General features: G+C 47.0%; 2 protein-coding genes across 5 annotated transcripts in view; both read right to left on the bottom strand.

Moving 5' to 3' along the window:
- Positions 1 to 4,895: 4,895 nt before the first annotated feature.
- LOC113561893 (proline-rich protein 2-like) lies at positions 4,896 to 9,073 on the bottom strand. The gene is made up of 2 exons (XM_026969443.1): positions 8,418 to 9,073; positions 4,896 to 7,926 (listed from the first exon to the last, which is right to left on the bottom strand). Exons 1-2 carry the CDS (start codon positions 8,440 to 8,442, stop codon positions 7,268 to 7,270), a joined length of 684 nt encoding a protein of 227 aa, XP_026825244.1. The 5' UTR covers positions 8,443 to 9,073; the 3' UTR covers positions 4,896 to 7,267.
- A 6,845-nt stretch (positions 9,074 to 15,918) lies between these two features.
- LOC105284932 overlaps positions 15,919 to 26,712 on the bottom strand; it is a 115,350-nt gene continuing 104,556 nt past the window's right edge. For 3 of the 4 annotated variants that reach the window (XM_011348798.3, XM_011348799.3, XM_011348800.3), the window contains 4 exons: positions 24,009 to 24,293; positions 23,610 to 23,760; positions 23,293 to 23,506; positions 15,919 to 23,207 (listed from right to left, as the gene is read on the bottom strand). In XM_011348798.3, coding sequence (XP_011347100.1) covers positions 20,799 to 23,207; positions 23,293 to 23,506; positions 23,610 to 23,760; positions 24,009 to 24,293 — 3,059 coding nt within the window. In that variant the 3' untranslated portion in view covers positions 15,919 to 20,798. The remainder of the gene's footprint in view (positions 23,208 to 23,292; positions 23,507 to 23,609; positions 23,761 to 24,008; positions 24,294 to 26,712) is intronic. The other variant, XR_894957.3, reaches the window with a different exon arrangement.

Raw genomic sequence — 26,712 nt, 5'->3', positions numbered from 1 at the left:
TCACCTGACATTCTATATCTAATATTATCACTTATTTGTATAATATCTATATAATATAATATTGTATCTTATCTAATGTTACTACTTACTCGTCAAGTCTAATCGGAGTTACTGAATAATTGTCATTTCGAGACATTTTTTAATAATTCCTTAAATCTTATCAAACATGAAATATCATTTCGTTACATAAACAATATGTTGATAGAAATAGAAATTGATTTAGTCTTCAAAATGTTATTCTTCGTTTCGCGGCCATTAATCTTCGTTCAATCTTACTTAACGATAAAATCAAACGAATGTTCTCACATAAATATCGATTACTATATTTTTCCAGGGAGCACTGCATTTCTAGAACGCGATCGAGTCGCAAGCTCGACTTGCCTCGACGAAGAAAATTCATTCCAAACCGTATCTCACCCAGGATTTTACGCATCTCTTAAAATATCTAACAAGATCGGGACAAAGGTCCACTACTAGTCAGTCCATCTCGCGAGCTAAATTTTTGAAGAAAAAATCCATTGAACGAACACAGATGTTTCTTCGCGTGGACCAGATATATTTCCGAGTGTTGACGCGATTTACGTGCCTCCGCACCGACGAGACGCAGTACAAAGCAACTTTCTCCCTTTCTCTCTACCTGCATTTTCCTTGAGAAATCAAGAGAATTCAAGAGAAAAAGAGAAAGAGGGAAGGAGAGAGTGAAAGATTGCTTTACAACGATCCGATAGATTTCTGTTCTTTTTTGAAATATGGCGGGAGTAACGGCGTGGAACCGCGGGCTCGACCACGACCTGAGACAAACGGTAACGAAACGTGCGTCTACCACCGCCAGAGATCCCCAGCGTTCTAAGGAATCCCTTTGCACGCGAAAGTGTAACCGGCGGGGGTGAACGTACAGAGAACTGTCCCGATCCGAGACCGAAAGTCTGACCGACTGATAGACCAACCAATTGATCGATCGATCGATCGATCGATCTATCAACCAACCAACCAACCAACCAACCAACCAACCAACCAACCAACCAACCAACCAAACAACCAACCAACCAACCAACCAACCAACCAACCAACCAACCAACCAACCAACCAACCAACCAACCAACCAACCAACCAACCAACCAACCAACCAACCAACCAACCAACCAACCAACCAACCAACCAACCAACCAACAAACAAACAAACAAACCAACAAACAAACAAACAAACCAATCAACCAACACCTTCTCCTGCCGCCGCACTCTCACTTTCTCTTTTCTCGTCTCTTCTCTCTGTCTCTACTATCGAAGAAGGAATAAAAAGGAGAAGAGAACCCAAAGTGGTTCTCAATAAGAACCTTGTAGAAAAACAATTTTTTACCTACTCCAGGTAAGTTGAGGACTTTGAAACGAATATCAGAATAGCGTATTTGAATGTATTTTTAACATTTTCCATGTATAATTAATGTTTCTTCTAAGATATTATATAATAGGGAGAAATTTATTATCGAAATAGTTATTATGATATCTTAGGATAAGCTTGAGAAAATTACATTATAATAACGACTGTTTGTATTTTTACATATTACAGTATTCCCTATGTTCTTCCATATATAGTTTGAAAAAAATGAGTGTTGCAATATTGCAATTACTAAAAGTCTCAGTTTCTCGACGACATTGTCCGTACAATAAGGGATTCGTAATTTCCCACCCATCTATGCGCTACACAAAGAAGGTACGGCGAAGCGGAAAGAAATCGGGAGGGCGTTTTCGCGACGTTTGTGAAATCGCTGCAATTTTTGCGCTGCCTTTAACACGCGCTAACTATCGATCCGCGCGTCACGTAGCGACAATCGAGTCCTTCATCCGCCGTGCATCTCGTTCTCTAAAGGAATCGACAAAAGAACGGCATCCGAGCGTGCGAAAAGACGAAGGGCGTAGAACGGAGGATGACAAATAATTTGCAGACAGCAGTGCGGAGAGATATCGTGAAAAATTAAAACACTGGAAATATGAGAACCTCCGTTTCACTCTTTCCCTCTCTTTCTCCCTCTTGTCCCCCGACCTTCCTCATACCCCGGACTCACCCTCCGTAACACGGGGTGGCTAGGAAGGTTTAGGGTGGAAGGAGGAGAGGAGAGCAGCGAAGGGGGAGAGAGGTGGGTCACGTACAACACCGTACAAAAGTTAGCGTCACCTCGCGCGGTACAATCCGTGTCAAGAGCTGGCGTCTACTTATTTTGTTTCGGTCTCGCCCCCCGGAACAATGTGCCGGGGATACTTAAAACGAGGGAGAAAAGGAGAAGAAAGAGAGAAACGCACTTTATCCCGGCTAATTTATCTTAACCGCAATTTCTCCGCTGCTCTCCGACCGAGCGCGCGTATACACTTGAACAGAAAACTGGGAGAAGGAAGGAAGTGTTAACTAAGTTGTGACAGGTGGACGATTATTCAACGTCGATAAAATTATAGAGTTACCCTATAATTTATGTAAGTTAATTAAGAGTGGACAGGAATTAAAATTCATGTTCGGCGGGACTGCATCACGCGGGACTTTGTCGTTTCGATTTCATAAATCCTCCGCAATAGCGCGCCACCGTCTCGTGCCGCGCGGGCACGTCTACTTTATAATCTTCGTATATGTCGCTAATTAGAATGATTAAAGGCAATCTATCGTGTCTCCGAGATGTGGCAGAGCTGATTAATGACACGCGCGACTCCCGTGCACCGCGAGGCTGTAATAAATTCCACCCAGACGCGCGCCCGCGCCGATTATGTTTGTGGTGCATTAATCCTTGCCCTCGGAAATTCTAATAATTCAATAACAACGGTACTATCGAGCGATCAGCGGTTTACGATACTAAGTAAAACGCTAATTGTAAAATATAATCGGTAAAATTATTTCGAAAAAAAAGAACGCAGATTTCTTATAAAATATTTTATCATTATCAAATTTTATTAATCGTTTTTTTTTGCCTGTGCACGTTAAAAAGATGTGTCGACGATATTTAATAAAATATTACCATTTTCATTTTATATATATATATATATATATATATATATATATAATATGTCAACGCGAATGTTATGTGATATAAGCAGAAATAACATCACTGAAATATTAGATATTAATTTTTACCGGAAAATCGATTTACCGGTTTCAAGAGTATTTAATTCGAAAAGAATAAATGATATTTGACGCGAAATATTAATTTGCTAAGATCTCTGCACGGAAAATAAATGTATGCGCCACCCACGTGGCGCGCCTCGCTTGGCACAAGTTCCTTTTTAAGTTACGTTTATTCGTGGCTCGTGCTCACCTCGTTTCAACTCCCTCGGGAAAATAGAGTGCTTATAGCATCGTTCGTTAATGATGTTGTTCTACTTCCCTCGCATTCTTCATCGACGTACTACCGAATACGATCCTTTAAAGGCAGTAATCTGCCTTTAACGCCGTAATCGTTTTCGGCGTTCGCCGATATCAAAGATTATATTATCGAGTACATTAGAGCAAATATATATAATATTTATATAGATGTAAGATAGTCATGTTCAATATCAAGATAGCCGTAACACTTTTTTCAAAATTTCTGGAATTTACGTCAACTTTTATTTTTTACAAATTGTGCTCATTTCCTAAATTATCAAGTAAATATTAAATTAATGTTTTGTTCTACAAGGGTGCAGATGAAATCAAAGAACAAGACCTGTTTGAAGTAAAATATTAAAAAAATTTTTAAATGTCTCAACGTTCAATATTAAATAACGTGACGTGATTAACGACATAAAGTTTCTCGGAAAATCCGCCGACACGTAATAACACGTCTACTTTCGCGTCACATTTGTTGACCCACTTCTGCTGTCTACGTATCAGTGTATACGAGTTGGAAATCTCTTTTGTGCAATTTCGGGCATTCGTGACTTTTGCGTTGCACAACGCGAAAGGTCGCGACGTTTCACGTTACCCGTGCACCGCGCCTATCCGCACGTTTGACGCAATCGGTTCGGCGGTTTGCCGGAATTTAGAATATTCCACACACCGACAAGCACACCGCGCGTTCGCACCCACGCGTACCGCTACGCGCACGCGGGCACGTGCAGCAACGCGCGCACACACACGTACACGTACCGGAGCATAAACCGCGTGCGTGCGGATTCGCGGATGTACCTACGCGTCGCAAACCACATCCGCACCGGGTGTATCCGCGCCGAAAAATGCTCCAGGTAATGCTATTTACTAATCTAACATACATATCGCACGTACGATAATTAGCAGAATCGTAACGGATTTTTTCTGTCTCGATCCAGTCTGCATTCGAGTCTCATCGCGCACGTCGTGGAAGTATTCAACAAAGTTGCGTTCCGCCTCATTCTCCGACTCGGCCGATCGAACGGGGCGCGTAACAGCCCCGCACGCCTGTTACAAAACTATTCGAAAAACTGGTTTCCGTCGTTTCGACCGACCAACCCCGCAGACTCTCCACGTGTGCGTGCGTGCGCGCGCTAGGAGTCTCAAGTTGCTGTGTATAGGTGTTTGAAGCACGTGATAAGTTACTCGAGCGTACGAGTGCGGCGGCGACTACGACGACGACGAGGACTCGATGCAAACGATTAAGACGGATCCCGAAGGGCGTAAATACGAGCGTGCTCGAGCAGGGCTATCAGTAAGAATGCGGACTGGACGAGAGACGAACAATAAATAACGCCGGCTACCTGTGGATCGCATTATCTAGGAATGTCAAACACGGCGACACAAGCTACGTGCATGCTGTTTTCTTGTCTCGCGCACTCTCGTTTCCCTTTCCTTTTTACCGAAAGGATAATAATACCCGTGCACGGAGGCATGCGTTGGCAATACAAAATACGTAATCTCTTGAACTTCTCGTAAAGTATTTTTGACAAAACTTTTCTTTTCATAGTTTTCGGTTAAAATGATATGCCGTGCACAGCACAGTTCAGATCTAGAGTTTCTAAAGATAAAAGTTCGTGCAGAATCGTGTTGAGCAATTGTTTTACATGCAATTCATTCATGCTTTAATCTTCTCCTTCTTAATTATATACAAATTTTATCAATTAATAAAATTTTAAATGACAGAGAGGAAAACAAGTAAAATCAATTGGAAATTGTTTGAAAACCTGACAACGGGTTTGGAGATCATCTCACAGTTCGGACGGACGATAAGAAGAACGATAACTGACCTAATCTTTCGAGCGAAACCTATCAGTGTGCAGTTACAATAAATAATGTGGAGATGAAATTTAAGTAAATCAGATGTTAGAAACGATGAAATGATGAAAATCGTAATTGACGCAAATAATTACAGGACGAACTGCTGTACATGATCATGTGCCCGTTGCACTTTCGGTGTACTTTGGCGAGAAAATTACGTAAACTATGCAAAGTGAATTTCGATGGACATTCTGGGCACATAAAAGCGGATAGCCAATGCCGAAACCGCAATGACAGCAATTGAGTGCGATACCTAACACGTTACGACAAACGTTCGATACTTTGCGGAATACGGAAACGTAAAGTTTCTGCGCTTAAGAACTTTTTTTAAACGGTAATAATCGTGATTAGAATGTGCAGAATGATTTGAATCATAACGCCGTGCATCACGTGACCGATGAGCGATCGCGCTTCGAGAAAGACGATTTCGAAGGCGTGGCAACGTTGATTGAATGTATAAACTTTGTAGTATTTGTGATAATTACGATAGAAATTTGAAATATTTCAATAAATGGTACAAATGATGGTAGAAACGAAATGATAAATTATCAATAGAATTAGCGAAGAATATCAAAGTAGCAAATTGCAACGTACATACCTGACGATGACCACACACCCGCTGCTTTCAAGCAAGAAGAATACGCGAAGCATGCGTAGAGGATTCCGAGTACATAGAAGCGAATCGCCGAAAATTGCAATAAAAAAAAATGTTTGCGCGCGATGTCTAACGTCCGTAAAAGTTCAAAATACTTTACATGAAGCACTCGCGATAGTGCGCGGGAGACACTTTCGAGCGATAATAATCGCGAGGAACAATTTGAATACGATCTTCATGATGGCATCACTAACTGACGCGTCAATAACTGACCGCGACATGAAATTTATCGAAAAATAACACGGCGATTTTAAGAGTACGAGACGATTGACATGGCAGTAGATTGATTATGATAATTATCGTACCAAATTATCCTATTGCTAAAATGAGTTTCAAATTACCATACTGAGAAAAATATTTAATCGGATAATCAATTACATCGTAACAAACGGATATATCTGATTAAATTGTACTAAGACACAAATAAAGACAAAGACAAGACAAAGAAGATGATCGAACATATCCGATGAAGGTAATTGGATATATCCATTATTTAATCGGTTTAATCATTTAAACAAAATTAACAATCGGAAACACTACTTAATCGGTTATCCGATGGAAATTTTTCTCAGTGCAGTAAAAGATGGATAAAAACGGTCGAAATAGCGAATTCTTATGAAAAATTAATTATTGAGAGCTGCGTCAGTAATAATATCACTTTCGTATTAAAGTGTGCCATATTATGCCGTTAAATGATCAACAGCTTCTAATTTGATCATAGATTACAGTTTACATGATTTAGATACAGTGTATTTATGAGGTACACGTTTTTTTCTAATAAATATACCGCGAACGAGCGCAGGAAAATGTGCATTCTCGTTGATTCGCCACGTTAAAATGTAGATAAAGTTGAACGTTTGTGTTCCCTAAACATCCCGTACTTATTCTCCCGCTCGAAATTACGGCAAATCAGAATAATAGCAACTTTCACCGCGATTTATAATCATTAGCGTAACCACCGGTGCGCACAACTTTCTCTACAAATCGCGCTCCATATTTCTCGGTGCATAAAATCTTTCCAAAGTTTTCTATATAATTAGAAGAATTAATTAAAAATGGGACGTTATAAACTACGAGTGTTCATCATATTTATTGCTGGCGCTTCGCGCTCGCGATAGTCCAGCATTTGCTATCGTTCTTAGGAAACTTTAAGTTTCTTCTTCGATCCGTAGACATGGCGTCGGTCATCGATTATCCGACTATAAACTACGCATGCAAAGCAGAGACGAGTGCGGCTATTTCCCAATATCCGTGAGAATTGATTCCATGAATGAAAGAAAAAGAAGCAGCCTTTTTGTCTCAAATGTTATACGCTATAACGTATTGCCAAATAATATTGAGATGGAACCATCACTCGCTCCGTAGATTCTGAGCAAGCGGTACAAATCGGAGTCGGAGTAAACGACTCACCCTTGATCTAGCCTGTCGACAGGTCCGCCGGGTCCGATCATTGCGGGATGTCCAGGACCCATAGGTCCGGCCATGGGATGTCCACCAGGCCCGAATGGACTCCCGGGTGGTATCCCGTACTGCGGTCCACCAAACGGCTGGCCATGGGATGGAAAGTGCGGATTACCGGCACCTGGTGGTACGAACGGTGGTCCCGAGGAACCAGGTCGGCCGACGAATTGCGGTGGCGCACCGGAGGGTGATCCAAACGGACTGGGCCCGGGCCCATTGTACGGCGGGCCTGAGCTATTCGGGGGCGGTGGGAAGCCGGTGGAATTGGGCGGTGGTCCAGGACCAGGCGTCGAGGAACCGCTCGGCGCGGGGGATGCCGTGTACTGTGGCGTCGCCGAACCGGGAGGCGGACCCTGATACGGCGGTGCTCCGGCTGGGCTGCCGGCGCTGCCGGGAAACGGACTCGGACCTTGGAAGCCTGCATTGCTGGGCGGACCACCTGTGCTATTGTAGGGACCCGAGCCGGGACCACCGCCCTGACCGACAGAATTGGGCGTAAAGGGTGATGCCTCCGAACCGGGCGGCGGGCCCTTCCAGGAGGCTGGTGTACCCGGATCCTCCAGCGTGGTGGTGGCTGCCAATGGCGTATTCAGACGGCTACAGCCTGAAAATAGATGTGTAATGTAACTGCATGTAAATTGTATTACGCAGGGATACAAATAGAAAGTATTATGTAGTTGTGACGACAGAATCATTAGCAGGTTAGCTATAATATATAGGGTAATAATAATATTGATACGTTGGCTTGATTGCAGTCTTGTAGTAAACACAAGAACAAGTTACTTGTTTACAGTCGACAATCCGCTGATATTTCAGAAAGCATTCTGTAAGTCTGTATGACATTCATAACAGAAAAACTAATCGAGAGCAGCTCATATAAAACATTATGCGACTAAGCCTCTCGTACATTGTGACAACAGAGTGCTTTATCTGCTGCGATAAGCATCGAAGGTTACAATATACATAAACAACCTGTCATAAACTGTTGCAATACTATCACATACTAAGACTACTCCTCTCTCGTTCAAGATGAAGTCACAGATTCGGTAACACATCAACGCAACGGCATAAACGCGGAATGAAGGGAAAAATCACCATTGTTTGTCCCATTGGCCTTCATTGTCCCGCCGTCCCCCAGCTCATTCCATCCCACCGATCATCCAGTGCACAAAACAGCCAGTACGAAGCTTCGACGATAATGCACGGACTCGTGACTCGTGTCTCGTGTCTCGTGTCTCGATCGTCTCCACGGATCTCAGAACTCGGAGGCTGGCTCGATACGCGCAGCCCCGGTTTACGGCGTACCGTTCGCGTTTTAAGGTTATGTGCCGGTGCACCTAACCTAAACCAGTACACACACAGTACGCGGAACGCGCGATCGCAACGTCCAGTCGGTACGTGACGAAGACACGCTTGACCGCGGGCTTCACGAGTCCCTGGCCGCGTCGAGCGTTCGTCGCGGCACAACGCGCGTAACAGTCGCGGGCTCGTCTCGGTACGGCAACAACGACAGAAACAACCAAGTCGGCCTAGCGCACGGTGGTCGCGTCGCCGGCATTTTTCCAACGGCCGTGGATTCCGTCGCACCGTACACTCAGGACATGTCGATCGACACTGATATGCGTCGCGAACGTGCACCTGCTGCCAGGTGCGTGCACTGTTGCAGCATGACGCTAATAACAATTCATCCGCCGCGCGTCATCACATTGCAGAAAGCTCACGACGTTCCAAACACAGGCGACCCCGCGAATGCGCCCGCCCGCCCGCCCGCGCGCGCGCACGCTCTCGTCCGACCAAGGATGGAGAAGGAAGGAGGGAGCGGGAGAGCGGGCTGAGGATGCACGGTCGAGAGAGAGAGAGAGAGAGCGAGTCGGGCCGAGCGCGAATAAACACCACCGGAGTCAACAGACGAACTTGACGCCAGGCCAGGGACGTAGCCCACCTCGCGGGATACGTGGGTGGTCAACTTGATTTACTTGATTGCAGATTCCACGTTCTAGAGTCTTGCGATCCTTGGCGCTCGCCGCGTTATTCAGAGTCCCTGATCGAAGAATGTACGACTGCGATCCGCATTCGTGAAATTTCAATGAAAATCGTGCGAGTCGCCTGACGAAGCGATCGACGCTGCGTAGCGCCGATCGGCACTCGGCGGAAATGTTTGTCAATTACCGTCACTGCGCGGAGGGCACGCTCGTGCAGGTGCACGTACACACGTGCTCCAGGAGCGTAGCCGGGCCACGCACGCACCTCGCCCTCTAGGCCGCTCGCTCCTCGCGCACCACGTGTTCTGCCCTCCTTCCCTCCTGCTTCTATCCTCCCTCTTGCCGTGGTCGTCCCTCGCGTGTCCGTACGTCGCTTCTCGGTCTCACGCCGCTCACGCTCGACTGTCAACTGGATTTCTTTCTCGGCCACGGATGGCAATCGCTATTCCACGCGTGGACGCCGAACGGAGCTGCCATTTTTCCGCTATTTTTTTTTCAGCGTTCCTTCTTATCAGTCGTGTGTGAGAGAGAGAGCCGCGTCTCGCACCCCGCGTTCTCGCAACGCGACGCACGCACCAACCCCCGAGAGGAAGAATCGTTCGCCTCGTCTTCCTTCGTCTACCACCCTACTCCACACTTGGTGTGCCACCCTTCGTGTGCCGCGTGGTTTGTTGTTTCGCGCGACCACCTCGCCGCCGGTCTCACGCGAATGGCGACGGCTCGCGTCACCGCCAGGAGTCGTGCGAACAGCGTGGCTTTCCGCGTCGCGGCGACGATTGCCGAGACACGCGTGTCACGTTCGCGAGCGCACACCTTCGTCCAAGCGCGCTTTTTTTTCCGACTGTCAACGACTGTCAAATCGTCGACCGTCGCCGCCGCCCGCTACACACCGCAACACACACCTCACGCTCTTTCTCTCTCTCTCTCTCTCTCTCGCCGGTATCGATTGTGACTCGCGTGCGCCGCGCTTGGCGTAATTTCGCGGCTAACGTCCTCGGCGGCGCGGTCGTTCTCTCGCGATGTCGTTTTATCGTTACGTGAGTGTGTACGAATTACGTTTACCCTCTTTCCCCCACTGTTTAATTAATTGGAAGAACGGTCAACTTGGTCGGGGATTTCGCACGCGCGAAATCGATCGGCGGTCAAGTCCGCGGAGTATAGTTGTATTACGTCGACGCGGTAATTTTCGATCGATTAATCAACGTGAAACTTTGGCAACGCAGTGGTGTCGCCTGTTGCATGCCGAGCGACGCCGTGTACATGTACGCGCGACAACGATGTTACACGCGTCCGAGGTACGCGAACGACGGCGAGAACGTTACCTCCGTCAGTCGGGTCACGATGGGTTTCTTGGGGTGTTTTGCCGCAACCTCGCGGCTTACCTAGCGGCGCGTCGTGCGGCCTGTATGCGCGACTCTCCGCACACTTCACTTCGGAGCGCGCAGCGCGTAAGATCGTTCCAACGTTCCGTACTTACAATCCCACGCGCATCGATGTAAGCGACGGCGATCCGCCGTGCTCCGTGTCGACCGCACTGCGTACTTCCCGGAACGATCCCATGCTGTCGCGAATCGCGAGCGAGCGTCGCGAGTTGAGTCCGCGTTGCTCCGAGAGTCGCCACGCTTCTTCCCATGCAACTCGTGCGTCACTCGCGTCCGCCAGCGCGACGCCCGTCTCTCGGAACCGGGAGAGCAGAAAAACGCGGGGTGGGACTAAAAGAAATAAAAAAACAAGCTGGAAGAGAGAAAGGAAAAAGAGAGAGAGAGAGAGAGAGAAAAAAGAGCGACGATCACTACTACAGACTTTGCTCGCTCGCGAGTTCGGAGACTTGCACCCCCGGCGTGCCCTTCGCGTTCCCAACGTGGCAACCGCCCTCGATAAAGACAGAGAAGCGCAGATGTATGTACAGCCGCGCGAGAAAGACGTGGAATCGCGTGCGATTGCGAGAGGGTGGCCGAGAGCTCACCCCACGTGGAGCGTCTCCCACGGACGTGTACGGCCCTGCGCGCAAAGAGAGAGCTGCACCCCCGACCGCAACGGGACTGCCGACGTGGTTACTCTTTCCTCCCCGTCGGCATCGTCATCGCCGCCGCCGCCGCCACCGCCACCGCCGCCACCGCCACTGCTACCGCCGCCGCCGCCGCTGTCGCCGCCGTCGCCGTCGCCGCCACCACCGCCAACTGCCGCGACGCGCCGCGACGAAAAAACGTCGCACGGCCTCGCCCGGCACGCGCATCAGCTAAGGCCGGCCGGCTTGACGTTGTCATCGTCCGAGGCACGAGGCGCCAACCGACACGTGGTATTGTCAACGGGGTGTCGAAAGACACTGTGGAAGGGGGTTGAAAATCTCCTTGTGCGAGGGCGTGCAAATGGGGCGCCGCCTCAGTCGGCGGTATTTTTTTTCCTCGCACGCCATCGTTTCAAAGTCGCCCGTCGCGGGGGACTCGACACTCGCCGCCGGTTGACAGTGTCACCCTAAAAATCAATAAGGGGTTCACCCCCTGCCCGACCCTGTTCGCCCTCTTTCTCTTCTCCTCCTCCTCCTCCTGCACACGGTTCTTCTTCGCTCTTCCGCTCGCTCTCGCTCTCTCGCGTTCCCTGCCCTCCCCCGTTCCAGGAACGTCGACGGCGCGGGTCGACCCATCGCGGAGGTTATGGCGGCTGGACGGCACGGCATTCTATTAAGCGATGATGCAACACCGAGAGGCCCGCTAACAGCGATGCCGCGCGCCAACGATTCGCATCAACGCGACGTTACGTCTTTCAAGAGAAATTTCTTTATTTCGGGCGTCCAGAGTCGCCAAATCCTGAGCCGTTTTTCAAATGCTATCATAATACTCGTCTGACCAGACTCGAGCATCACATAAAGCGTTCTCGCAAAGACGCAATTGAATTAACTCAATGTCCTCGCGCTAGTAAAAACGTGCAACTTTTTATACTTTCAATAGAAATCGCTCGAAACGTTAGCCGAGAAAGTTTCTTCGGATTATGCATTCAATTCGCTTCGCGAGATCTCATTATGGAAAAAATCCATAAAAATTCTCAAATGGCGACGTGCTCGAGCGCATTTATGTAAAATCGCGGAAAACTCGGCGTTGCTGCTTCTACGGGGATCTAGTCGTGCGGTAGTTTGAGCGAAATTATCGAAAAATATGCAGGGACTGCTAGAAAATGCGCGAGAAAATGCTCTCTCTCTCCCTCTCTCGCATATCACGTGCGTTCACGTTGAGGTAGCCACCGACTGTCGTGCACCGTTGGGGTCGCTCGCTCTTTTCGCGAATCGTCGTACGGTGTAGAAACACGGCGTCGCTACGGAGCGTACCTCACTGCCAAGGAAATTCGAAGGAATTACCCGCGGAAGTTACGTCGTTGAGGTGTAACTGTGAAACGTGAAACGATTTTGTACGGTATTCCGTAAACGCGTTCCAGCCGTGCCGAACACGTTCAAACGAGCAATCAATGTTTAGCATTCCGCGGTTGGAGTCTCGACGCGAGAGAACGTAAACTGAAAATCCCACAAGTTGCAAGAAAAGTTTCTTACGATTCCCCCGGGACACATTGTGCGATCCTTCAGCCGTGTTGCACGCCGCGAAATCTCGTCGTGAATTATTCAAGGTCGCGTCGTTAGGGGATGCACCTCGACCATATCCTGGCGAGACTTGTACACCGTCAAGTCCGCGCACCGAGCTGTCACAGACGGCGATATTCCCGATATGTAGCATCATGCGTAGAGACACGACTCGGTGACCCGCAAGCGTCAGCATGATCGCATTTTACACGCTTTGAAGCCGAAGGAAAGTCGCCTCGGATGATGGTCGGTCGATCGACTGTCGATCCCGCAATCCCGCGATTTCAATGATTGCACCCCGATGAAATAATCGCAGTCAGTGAGCAACGATGAGGTGCGGATAAATATCGACAAAGGACATTTATTTATATGGGAATATTCTTAGCGCCATCACATCAGCTATAAAGAATCAGTCATTAATTATACAGAGGTATATAATGCATCAGAATTATTTTTACGCGAACATAGCTGAACGCGATTCCCTCGGTACATGACAGATCGTTTGTCGCGAGAGACTATAGTCAAGTTAACTGGGTTAGAATTATAGTTGCCGATAAACGTTATCGACTGGCGGACTGACTCCTTATTCGCCCTCGCAACGAAAGAAAGCAGTGAAATTGACAACGTGGCTATGGTGTTGGTCAGCCGACCACTGTCCTAATGCGATACTTTCCTTCATTGCGTCCCTGCAAACGCTGCAGCTTAATCGATACGCGACAACTTTGCGGCTTACTCCCGTGCCACTCTGCATCGCGACGGCACACCATGCTCCGACGTGAATCGTATCGGCACACGTGTCGCGCAGTTCACGGATCGATCCGAGAGAACAGTCACGCACGTGATCCAAGTCGGGGTTCGAAGGTCCAGCATGTTCCACGTCGCCGATAGACATCTCTCTCTCTCTCTCTCTCTTTCTCCAACAAAGTTTCTTCCCGGCCCTTCACTCTCGCCCTCGTCCTCTCTCGATCTCCCGCATTTTCCACGCGCGCGGAGAGAACGGCGGAGGGGAGAGGGAGAGGGGCGGCCAGAAATATCTCGCTGGTACACACGTAGTGTGTGCGTGTGCGTGCGTGCGTGTGTGTGTGCACCGCGAGGTGAATGACAGTTGCAGACAGTTCGTACACACGAGCATGTTCCAGTGACCCTGCTCGAACAGGCAATCCGGCACGACGCGACGGCGGCCCTCCGGCTTTCTCTCGCGAGCTCGCACGTGCTCGGCTCTCTCGCCGGCTTCCCGCGCCACCGTGGCGGTTACCCTGTTGGCGGAATGACCGAAGAAAGCCGCACGCCGTTCAGAGATATTAGGATAAGTTTCATTCATACAAACTTCGGAACAAATCTCGACCTTCGGGAACCGCCGGCCGCGCGCTTCAAAGTACGCGAGCCTCTCTCGAACCCGAACAAGTTATCGATGCGAATGGAAAGCAGTTTTGTAAAATAAAATTTGCTGTGATTATTATTTGAGATTAAATTAGGATTGGGTCGGTAATATAGATTTGTAAAGCTAAAGTCTTTTTCTTTCCGACATGAAATATTTTTTAAGGACAGTGTCAGGGAAAATTACAAAACGTAGTCCATGACATTAACATTTATTTCCTTAACGCTGAAACCGCATGAACGTGAATTGCGCATCAAATTGATCGGAGCGCGATTGTGTCGGCTACGCCAAAAGCAGAAATTTTCTCACTCTTGAGAGCGGCTTACAGCCTTTCCTGACCAAACTCAGGAGCTTCGGAGTTCACGATACACAGGAGCAAGTTGGATTCGCGGAAAGGCACGAAGGGAAGACCAGAAGAAGCAAGTTCGTGGTTGGCTGAGCGGAGGTGGCACGAGGAGGTAGATGTGAACAAGCACGGCATAGCTGCGGTGAGGAAGGAGGAGGGGACGGAGGAAGAAGGAAAGGAGGAGTGGGGAATAGGTCGATACGGTAAACTATTGTCTGGCGGGTGAAACGCTCGCGAGAGCCGGACGGAAGGGATGGCTTCGGCTTCGCGCGCGGTCACCAATCTCGCGCGAAGCGCGAAGAAGACGTGTGAGATGCAGCACTTGGCACGAAGACCAGTTCGCATGGCGATTAAAGGAAACCGCCGCGTCTCTGTCCACACGTGACCTTTCGTGACCGTCGCTCTCGATCGATATTTTTGTGCTGATCGGTCCACAGCGCACGTAAACGTTCGGTACAGATGGCTGTACCGAAGAAGAATCGATGTTTTCTGGTCAAATTCGATCAGCTTCAAATATATTTTTTATATTTATATATTTTTCTTTATTTAAATAGTCTTTATTTAAAAAGATTTACGTTGTCGAATTCCACGGGTTCGCGATTGCCGCCGATCGCACGTGGCGAAGCGATTACGCGATCGCGTGAACGGTCTTCCCAGAATATCGCTCGATCGGATCACACATGCTTGCTAAATCCGCAGGCTTGATGTATCTGGACAAAGAGTTTGAAACGTTTACTCTTCACAATTTATTATTATTTCCACGATGATGATGCTGACGATATATTCTCGCCTTGACCGCACGCGATGGAGACACATGATCGCTCACTCCATCAGCCCGCCGGCGGATTCCCACAGGCAGACGCGGCCAGTCCGACTGCAATCCCGCAGTTTACACAGGAGTGGTTTGGCGTGCGGCGACGCGCAACAATGCTGAAACGGACGCGCGTGTTTGCGCTTATCATTGACGGGACAGGGAAGTAAACGTAATTCTGCGTCACCGCATCTTTGTCGTCGATGTCGAATGAAATGTAATAATGAGTTTAGCTAGCGATAGAAGTCGATAACTTCTCCCTCAGCCTTAAACTGTAAACTTGCGGCTTCACATGCAGCACGCAAGATGCCTGATTTACATGCAAACGTCAGTGGATGGATACATCATTGACGTCTACGCGGATGCACCTGTGCGTGCACGTGCGTTCTTCGTGTCGCATCATGTTCTTGACGACATTCATCATCGACATTCATCATCGACATTCATCATCGACATTCATCATCGACAGGTTTCTGTCTTACGCCTTTTGGAAAATCAAACGATTGATCGATAATAGAATTGGAACTTTATTAGAGTCAATGCCATGAATCCAGTTACGCGATAGATGACAAACGTCACGAGGTGTGTAAAAAACGATAGATTCAATCCGTCTTTAGTTATCGTTTACAATGAAGACTTTCGACAAGAAGTGCAGTAGTTCCGAAAAGGTCCAATTTCCGATTCTCATGAAATTCCCAGGGTGAGATTGTCCTAAATGAAGAAGATAAAATTTAATCCACACTTTCAATTTTCACGGGCTTCCCACACTGGGGTACAGGCTATCCCACGTCGAACATTTAGTTCAAAATATAAGAAAAAATCAACTGATTTTAAGTCACTTTTTCCATCGACGTCATATATCAAGGAACATGCCTATGCATAGGAAAATTTGAAAAAGAAAGTATAGTTCTTAGTTAGTTTATTTTACTTGGGGTTTCAGGCACCCCTGTGTGGGAAGCTGGAATTTAAAGATTTATTGGCGCAATTGAAAATTGACTGAGATAATGGCTATATATATATATTAGGCTAGATTTTAGATGGGGTGAGAAGCGGATAGCCTAACGCGTACTTGTTATGCAGAACAATCTATGAAAAGGTTGAAATAAATTTAAATACATAATATATAATGCCTCTGGGCATCTACGCCGCGAATGCGGTAGGTAAGGTGGCATGCACGCGAGAGACAAGGCGATCGCGGGCGACAGAGTGCACATACGGGAACGCTGTATTAATACTTGAAGATTAATAAAGATGTACCACAGATTCGCTACAAAATAACAGCACGTGAACAAAGTGCCTCCGCTTCTCATCCACAGACACCTAGCTTAATATAAATCATTATTTTATAATAAATAAATATAATAAATCTTTTAGATATGCTCATTTAAGAGTATTTGAGACAATCTCACCGAATTTCATAAAAATCGGAGGTTGGAAATATCCGGAACTGCAGCCGCGTTTCCCTTCGCCCTTCGAACTTTTCGCGTTCAATTTCAAATGTTCAAGCGGAGCGCGGTTTCGCGAGCGCACGGTGTGGAATATCCCGATGGCGATACGCAAAATTGGAGGTGAAACAAAGAGGTCGCCTGCATCCAGGAGCGCGAGAGCGAGAGAGGGAAACGGGAGAGGGGTTGGACGGAACGGCGGAAAAAAACGGAATAGGAACGATTTCGCGAAGGTGAAACGTCCGGCGTTCGCCGTCGCGCAGGACTGGTTAAACAGGTTACCGGTTTATAGCCGTCGTTAAAGGGATTTTAAATTTCGCGGCACATGCTCCGTGCATTCCGCGCGCCCGCCGCTCTGCGCTCTATTCGTCATTCTTTTTCTTCGTGGTTCTCTTCGCGTTTCGCCGGTTGAACGTTGCGCGCCGATAACAACGTCGGCCAATCAGAAGCGGTCTCTCCATGGCGAGCCGACGTATCCACACAGAGCGCGCACTTTTCGTGAGTAAAATCACGCACGATCGTTTCAATTCAACGTTTTTTAATTCTGCCGTATCTCTTTCTTCGTGCGATCTTAATTTTATGATGTCGAATTATCAATGCTGCGATATGTTGACCACAAACGATTGGCCGTTATCATTATGTTTCGACCATTAAAATCACTTTTCAAATTACTTTTTAATATGTATTCAAGTCCGTTATAATAGCATTCTCGGTAAAAATGATCAGTGATTAAAGAGAATTTCAAATATTGTCAATAACATTATTCATATCATGCTCTTTTAGCGGTCACGATGGAAGCGTAGGTATCAAGATTTTCAATATAAAGACTTATATCGGAGACTTATCAAAGACTTATAAGCTTTGAAATGGGAGAAAATAAAAGCAACGTTAAAAAGATGCCCAATCCGACCAGTGCAGACGACTGCACAATGTGGCGAGCACTTGAGATGTTTGTAGAATAATTAAAAAAGGCCGCGTTTGTAGTAGATATTTTATTTCCAATTTAGGAACTGAAATGCCCATATAATAAAAAATATTTATATCGTAATAATAATAATTATTATTATTAAAGTGGGAAAACGAGGGTTATACTAAAATCGCTCTAGCAAGTATACAAAATGAAAGAGAAGACTCGCAAAAACGAAAACAATCGTCGACTTTTCTTCAAATTATTCTTCAAGATTCACTCATTCGTTCATCGTTCATCGACATACCTCTCTCACACGCACACGCGCTAAAAACAAGACTCTTTCAAAGACTTATAAAACAACACCGCGGTAACAGAATATAAACAAGAAATCATATAAAATCTTCCACGCGGAATTTTGCGTATCTTTATTATTATTCCTCTTTGCTTGCTTCGATTCGCGTCTACCTTCCTTAGTTTGTCTAACCGTAAGGGGCTCGTCAAAAGCATAATACAAATGACCGTATCCGCCATTGTATTCGATTTTCCATTGTAATCGCTATCTAATCAGTTTTTATGGCACGTATTCCCGTAAAAGCCATTCTCTTCGCAGAGATTCGACCGCTTTGCCGTCCTTTTCTCGTTAACTCGTTCGCGTTCGCTTCCCGTGTACGAACCCCGCAAGATATTTCACCAAATCGCAACCGTAACGGACCCGTATATTCATTTTTGTTCGTTTTTTCCATTATGCGCGAGACAGCCGGAACTCACGCTTCGTCGAGTCCCCTGAGCTTCCTCTCGGTTTGTATACGGTTATCAGACTTGGACGTGAAGATTTAATCTTAAGGTCGTAGTTCTTTCGGGCGATCGCGCGGGAGAGATCCACTGGTACTTCAACAAACGTCTCGTTTTAAAATTTTCGAAAAGGCTCACAATAGCGTTTCTCGTCGTATAGCACCATTTTGAGAAGCGACGTGCTCCGGAGATTAGTTTTACCGGAGATTAGCCGCGATCTTACAAAAATAACAACAGCAGTAGCGCGTTTTTGCGTTCATCCTGTGCCCGGACCGTCGCGTCGCGGTCGCACGCTGCAACCGCGATCGGTTCGGTTCCTCGACTTATTGATTATACAGCGGTATTCCAGTGGGAAGGCTGTCGTCGATCAGCCACGGTCTCGTGATCGTCGTCACAACGCCTAATTCGTCTACCACGTAAGAATCGTCCGAAAGAACGCGGACAACTCATCACTCTTGAAAGACATCGATATAAGAAATCTGATTTTCTTCTTTGAGGCCAAAACGATCCGAACGTGGATCACGTTTCTGCTTGTACGTCTTAAGGTTACGAATGCTTTAACGTTATTCTCATATTTTATTTTTTTTCCTTTCTTTTGATCAGAGTATTCTAAAACGAACAAATTCTATCAATAGAACTACATTTAACATGGATATACCGTTGGTAATTTTCCTCTTTAATCGATTTTTCTCCAAAGTATTGCGGTGGCCCGCGATGTTCGATCACATTCGGCAGCAATCGCGTAACAATTTCGTTAATTACAAGGATTTCGTTAAACTCTACTCGAATTAAAGAAAAAAAAACTCTATCGCATCCGCACGTTACCGCACAACGAAGAGTTCCCCACTTAACGTTTCCCGAATGAATAATAAAAAGCATCGTCGAAGATGGCCTGCAAAATATCGTTCTCAACTCTTCTCAGGAAACAGCGATACGACAATCGTTGGCCACGCGAGCAAGACAGCCTGTACATTTACTGAACTTAACTCCCTTACGTAAACGTTGAAAGATAACGTAGAATTTACCTATCTTAATGAATTTACGTTGTTATATACATTATATACATATCGCTGCTAGAACATTGCATGCGTGCGCTTATTATCGTTAAAGGTGACTACAGATCGGTGTGTATGTGATTGTGTACGAGTGTTGCTTTTTTATTATTAATGAAAATTGTCTAGCTTATACAATACATAGGGTTCTCGCGAGCGTACTACATAAGATTTACCATTAAACAGCAAACAATTATGCGTTCCGATGATCCGTCTGCCGACCGTTCGCCGTTACTTTTCTTTCCGTTTTCGACCGTTCTTTATTTTGCGTCAAATGTATCGCAAGGTGCATTGAAAATAAATCAAAATGCGCCTTGTCGAATGAAAATAAAAAGGAAACTCGACGAGCTTGAATCATGATAACCATAATAAACGAAGAAAAAAAAGGAAATTATTGTTTTTGTAGAATAATTATATTCTCATAACATTACACTGAACGCGCAGGTGCCTAAATTAATTAGAATATAGATTATTTTGTCCTTCAACACTAATTGAAACTCAAAAACGCGCATAAATGATTTACATAAAATAAACATATAAAAATAATAATTTCTCATAATAATATTCTGCCTTCTTTTAACGTTAATGCACTGTCGCATTTTTATCACAGGATCTCTTCTTTCTTAATATCGATAGTTCTCCTTAGAATCTCGAGCAAATGAATGAAACCAACATATTATATGTACGTGATACATCATGTATGAAGATACGTCATCTGAAAAATTTCTTAATTAAATTTGTCAACTCGTTCAATCTTTGCCAGAGATTCGACAGAGACTATCCTATCGTACACGAACACTGTGAATAATTTTATCGATGTTGCGAATTCTTTCTACGCCGTTGCGAACTGCGTAGAAATTACGTAAATGAACATATAGATTTTTCACAATATTCAAATTTCACGATACACTCCCCTCACTTTTATTGGTTTTTAATCGCGAATTCGCACGTGGATACACGTTTATTGACAGCGAACAAGTCCGACGGATCCCCTTGTCCTCTCTAGTGCTCGAAAGTATCCTCACACTCACATACACATACACTCTCACACACTCACACTCACTCACTCACTCACTCACTCACTCACACTCACACACACACACACACACACACACACACACACACACACACACACACACACACACACACACACACAGAGTGCCGGAAACCCTACATGTTGAGATCCCATTGTCTACTTAGACGTTGGGGCGGCCGGCTGTTGATGTAGCGGTGGTGGCGGCTGCCCCGTCATCCCCAGTCTTGGTTGCGAGGAAGCGAGTAGTTCTTTGTAATACGCGCTAAACTCGGGTGGTAGAAATGGCGTCGCGGCAGCGGCGGCGGCGGCGGCGGCAGCCGTGGGCGGAATTGGTGACGGGAACAAACCATTGTAGAACGCGGAATAGTACATGGGATCCAGGATCGGTAGGAACTTGCCGGGCGCGTTTGGCAGCTGCGGTAACGGGAAGGCAACGGAATTGTTCTGCGGCACCGTCGGCACAAAGCCCGATGGTATACTAGGTAAGCTGTGCCGTCGACTGACTTCGCTTTGCCTCGCCTCTTGCTGGTGTTGCGCCGTCAACGACTTTTCGCCTTCGCTGATCCTACGCTGTTGTTGATCCCTGCCTGCCTCCGCGACAGCTTTTCTCCTGTCGATGCTCATTTGTTGTTGTTGTTGTTGTTGTTGTTGTTGGTGGTGGTGGTGGTGGTGATGGTGGTGGTGGTGATGCTGTTGTTGTTGCATCGTGTTGTGAGATTGTATTCTAGGGAATGAATTTCCACTGTGATTCAGGTGATTTAAGTTAGGTACGTTCGGTATGACGGGATGACTCGGCTTTCTTGGTGTATACGGTGAGACAGGTTCGTTCCTCGTCGTGTACTTTCCATTAATGTGATGATGCGGCTGCCTCCTTGGCGTGTTATTTATCGTCCCCATCGCGCTACCTCTGTTAGGTGGACTTGGCATCTGGACATGAGACGGTGCGTTCAGGTGATTGTTCTTCTGCTTGGGATTCACTAACGTGATCTCGAGATTGTTCGAGGCGATAGTTCGATTGTCGATCACGTTCTGGTACGCGGGGAAAGGTACTCTCTTCGAGTAATCGGCGGCGAGTCTGTCCGGTGGTTTGTCCTTAGCAGCGGGTGAATTCCGCATATCCAAGTTCAACGGATTAGGCCTTGGCACCACAGGTACTCGGACTATTTCCAGGTTGGGCCTGGGGAAAGTTGGTTTTTCGCTAGACTTTTGCGTCAGGTCGAGAACACCTCCTTGCGCGGTATCGTCTCGACTGCCGCCCATCTGCGGATGATGCGAGCGATGTTGCTGCTGCTGCTGCTGCTGCTGCTGCTGCTGCTGATGCTGATGCTGATGCGGATACAACGAACGCGGATATTTCGGGGAGTTGATGATATCTTTGGGATTCCCGTAAACCGTCCTTTCGTTGTGCACGAATATCGACCGCGACTGCGTCACCTTTGGCAATCTGCCGTTCGGAATACTCGGTGGTACGAAGCGACTATTGGGCTGCACGGGCGGGATTGCCGTCGAAGTCGGCGGTACAACGTTCGCGTTCGCGTACAACTGCAGCAATGCGGCGTTGTTGGAATTACCGAGATTTATCACCCGACTATTTATCATGTTATTGTGCATCATGTTGTTGTTTGTCATACTACTATTGTTATTGTTGTTGTGGTGAGCTGGCTGTTGCTTGATCGTCGCACTCAAAACTCGCGATTGGTAATTTTGTTGCTCGTGCGGCGACGGCAACATGTGACCTATGTCGGGCGTCACGGTGACGGATATCAGCTTCGGAATGGAGTTGGGCGTCACCGGAAGCGGATACGGAGAGACTGACGGCTGCTTCTCCTCAGTGGACTTCATCGTGGCCGGCGATGGTTGCAGCTGTGGTTGCTGTTGCTGTGACGGCATGCCGATGCTGCTTTGGATGACGCTGGGCCGTGCGTCTAGATCAACGGCGGTGACTTCGAGACCGCCCTCACGCAGGATCTCGAGTTTGCGCTTCTTGAAGCTGGGAATGATTATCTTGTCGCGAGGGCTCGTGTCGCCCTCGTTCTCGAGGTCGATTACCTCAGGCGACCTAGAGACCGGCGGTACCATCGTTTTGTCCGCGAAAATAGGCTTCTCGTCGCCAAATAGCGGTATGTTCTCCTTGCCTTGCGCGAGGAGAGTGGTCTGTTTGGCGTCCAATTTGATCTCCTTCATATCCTTCTCCGGTGGTGGCGTTAGGGTAACGACGGTCGACGCGTTCGTCGCTACGGTGGTCACGGGCAGGCCTGGTGGCGAACACGATGGTGGAACTTGTTGGGATATCAAAGGGCTATTGAGCTGCCTCTCCAAGACGCTCTGATTACCGTTACCGGTGCCGATCGTGGGCGTCGTGGAGGGTGTGCTGCTGGGCGTCGAGACAGACGTGTTGGAGGATGGAGGTGGACTTGGCAGTTGGCTAGCTTGCTGGTTGGAAGGTGTCGCGCTATTGGCGATTATTGTGTTCAATGACTTCAGGCGTTCTGGCTTTACTCGCACGCTGCGCAACGAGGACGTCTTGCCGGTCTCGGCTTTAGGTTTTTCGCTTGAAAGTATCGTCTGCAAATATAAAAGACACGGTGTAAAATAATTCACGTTAGATTATCCTGTGTACTTTCGCATCAACTAAATTATCGTCGTTTACCGTCGCCGTCGCGGACATTATTGGCTGCAGAGGTGGCGTCGTAGCTGTAGAAATCGCTTCTACAGGTGGAGGAGTCTCCGACGGATACGGGTCACCAGGTTCCTCCTTGGCATCTGAATCCTCGGACACGCTCGTATTCTTCGTACGCCGTCCGTTGTTCAGTCTCACTTTCGTCTCCTCGCCCCGTTGATACCTCTCGTAAGGTAATAACAACCTGCGCGGAAAGATCTCGTCATTGCAGTGTGCAAATTGTTGCGTATCGTGATGGAATGTTACGAGTAGAAATGCGATCGCGATGAGAATGCTCGATACTTCACTTTTCATAGTGTTTCCGCGTGACGGTAGCCGCGCTGGTGGAATTCGTGTTGCCACCGATGTCGTCGTAGATAGTCTTCCAAAGACGGCCGGCGCTGACCGAGTCGTAACCACCGAGCATTTGCACTTTCGTGTAGAACAGGAATAGATCGACTGCGGGCAGAAATAGAAATCGAGATTAACAACGATGGTGACGCGCACAGATCGCCTACCGTGATGGACTACGTGATGGTCACAGATGCGATTCCGACTTTACGAGAAGAAAAGTATGCTGTATCTAAGCTCTTCGTAGTCCGGCGATCGAATCGCCGCGCTAAACTCGAAAATCGAAAATAACCTGCTGGTCTTCCGGTGGCGAGACCGGTTATCGGAAATCGGAACACTAAGGAAAAAGTACTGACTCTGTCTGTAGCCGAGCAGTGGCATCTTTCCGACCGGCGTACCCCGGGAGTTCATAAAACTTTGCACGTCGGTGATAAACTTCTTCTCCTCGGCGCTGATCTTTCTTTCACTCCGTCGTACTGCGGACGAGGGTCTGCCAACCGTAGGTATTACCAGGCTGGTGCTCATCGCCGGCGTGCTCTTCGACGTAGATGCTACCGAGGCCTCGCTTTCATTCGAGGACTCACCTGGCGATGCGCTGCGCTTTTTGCGCTTTCTTCGCGGTCTGCCTTTCAATTTCGGCGCTGAAAATCAAAATACATTAGTTATCATTAAGTTTTATTAATTTATAAATTTTACATGAGTATTACTGGTTTCTATCTATACTTGTGCTTAATACGTTTCAACGAGCAACCTGTATCGATTAGTCTATCTTGATGAACGTGGAAAGGTCAATTTGAAAGGTCGTGTCAGAAACATACATAATAACATACGTAAATATTTATATCACTAATGATTGTTTCGATAAGAATCGTAAAAATGCCAACTATTTATTTTATTAACGATAGGGACAGCATTCGCAAAAACGTCAACATCTCGATCTGCTTCTAATTCTTGTCGGCGGCAAGTTAAATAATTCGATGTGATTTTGATGTGATCTTGATGTGATATTGATATGATCTTTACGAAGATAACATCACTAGAGAGACATTTTAGCAAATTAAATAATTTGATATTGATACGATCTTTATGAAGGTAATATCACTAAAGAGACAAATATTTGCGAAAGTGCAACTGCTGCATTCTCACCCCAATTGGTTTTTTCTGCTCTTGTAACAATTTATTTTTCCGAACTTCTATTAAGATTTCAGTCGACTGTATCTATTTGTATCTATCTGCAGTTGTACAAACTTTGCTTCAAAATATTATAAGCGATATTTCGCGGAATAATTATTATCGATACCAAGATAGATATCGATTATAACCAGGACAATAACACAAGGGCACATTAGTGATAAACATTTGTGATATTGGTTGAACATCTCATAAGGTCGTAAGAGGATTTGTTTATTTTCATGCGGGACAATGTTACTAATAAACAGACTGGGTCAACTCGAAATGACTCGAAAGTTTGTAGTAGAACGATTTATAACACGCGATTGATCAGTCTGGAAATTTAACTATTTAACTATTAAACATTGTTCTTCATGGAATATCGGAATAGAATATTCGTATAAAATTCCTCACGCACACAAATTAAAATATCTAAGTTAATCATCTAGAAATAGTGTTTTTATAAAATGATCACTACAATCTATCTACGTTAACAACCAATACCTATTATTTGAGGAGTGTGACTTTTTGATAAGCAAAAGTTATACTACAAATTTGATCATCGATGACAGTAAGGAGTCTCTGCGAAAATGATAAAATACATAATGCAAGGTAGCGCTCGACAAATGCCGAAACGGTATTGTTTTATCTAGTGCTGTTTAACGTCTGGTTAACTGCTCCAACATAGTGCTAATACGGTGCAACCACGTGTCTCGCGCCGGCAACACGTGCGCACGTGACGTAATGCGTACACGTTTCACCGAATCGATCCGAGAACGCAGTAGCTGCGATTTCTCCGTATTAAAACACGTTTCATCGCCTTACCGCGCAAGTAAACCACTTTGTTGTTCCGAATTTTCATTACGATCGCCATCGTGTTCGTCCTGAGGTTCCAAGCGGCACTCGCGATATACGGCAATCGCGTTTATTGACAGTCGCACGATGATCGTAATGATCCTCGGCCGACGACGGCGGCGACAGCTTCTTTCGCGCGCGAAAGCGACGTAAGCTTCAGTAGGGCGGCAATCGACGAGCGAGCGAGCGAGACAAACAAAACAAACGCGTGGCGGAACGCGTTGCCGAGCCGCGGATTGCACTGCCGGATAACGGCGCGCCGCGCCGGTCCCTCGCCGGAGACCGATGAATCCACGTGAGCCTTCTAGTCCGTAACAGAATTAATTAATTAATCCGTATCTCCGCGACGATTTTTCGTGCTCCGGATCAGCAGGAGTCAATCCGATCGTGTTATCGTCGTCAGACTATACAATTTACACGAGAGTACCGAATACGTACGTACACACGCTGAATGTCACACGCTCGTCGAGTCACTCGATGGACGATATCGCGCGGCAATAAAGCAAGATCGGATCCGATCGGACCGCGCAGCAAAAAGGGCACGCGCGACGGCCTCAAACACACCCTCGACGCACGTCTCTCGCGGCAGTGTCGCCGATTTTTCGATTGGCTGATCCGCGCGCGGATCCTTCAGCGAATGCAGCCGAACGATCGCGAGCGCAGGATCATGCGTATACGCTCGTTCGCTTCTCTCTCGTGCGCGCGTTCGTTGAATCACGTGCGACCGCGATGCGTCGCGGAAAACCGCGAGGGCGGGTGACGGATTCGCCGGCGTTTCGTATACAATCGGGATCTGGCCTTTCGGTAGCGTTCGCGCGTCGCACGGTCTTCTCTCGTCTATTGTATCCTTAAGGATTATTCCCGCATCGTGCGCGCTTTTTTTTCCCCTCCCCCCGCTAAGATGCTCGCGCGGATTAGCCGGTCTTCAACGGCTCGTTTACCGCCGAGGAGGTATGCGGCGTGTGTTTTGAAATCGGCACCTTTGTGTATTGCCGTGTAACGTGTGGCGAACAGAAACCGAAGCGAAACGAAAAA

This window comes from Ooceraea biroi, chromosome 5, assembly GCF_003672135.1.
Source record: "Ooceraea biroi isolate clonal line C1 chromosome 5, Obir_v5.4, whole genome shotgun sequence".
In the NCBI taxonomy this organism is placed as follows: domain Eukaryota; kingdom Metazoa; phylum Arthropoda; class Insecta; order Hymenoptera; family Formicidae; genus Ooceraea; species Ooceraea biroi.
The sequence above is the reverse complement of the archived record's forward strand: the minus strand, read 5'-3'. Positions and strand labels throughout refer to the sequence as shown.

Excerpts from the sequence above, each read along its gene's own strand:
- LOC113561893 (XM_026969443.1), bottom strand. The coding sequence starts at position 8,442 with ATGAAGGCCAATGGGACAAACAATG. Across the intron at positions 7,927-8,417 it reads GGCCAATGGGACAAACAATG|GCTGTAGCCGTCTGAATACG; the intron begins GTGATTTTTCCC and ends ATCTATTTTCAG.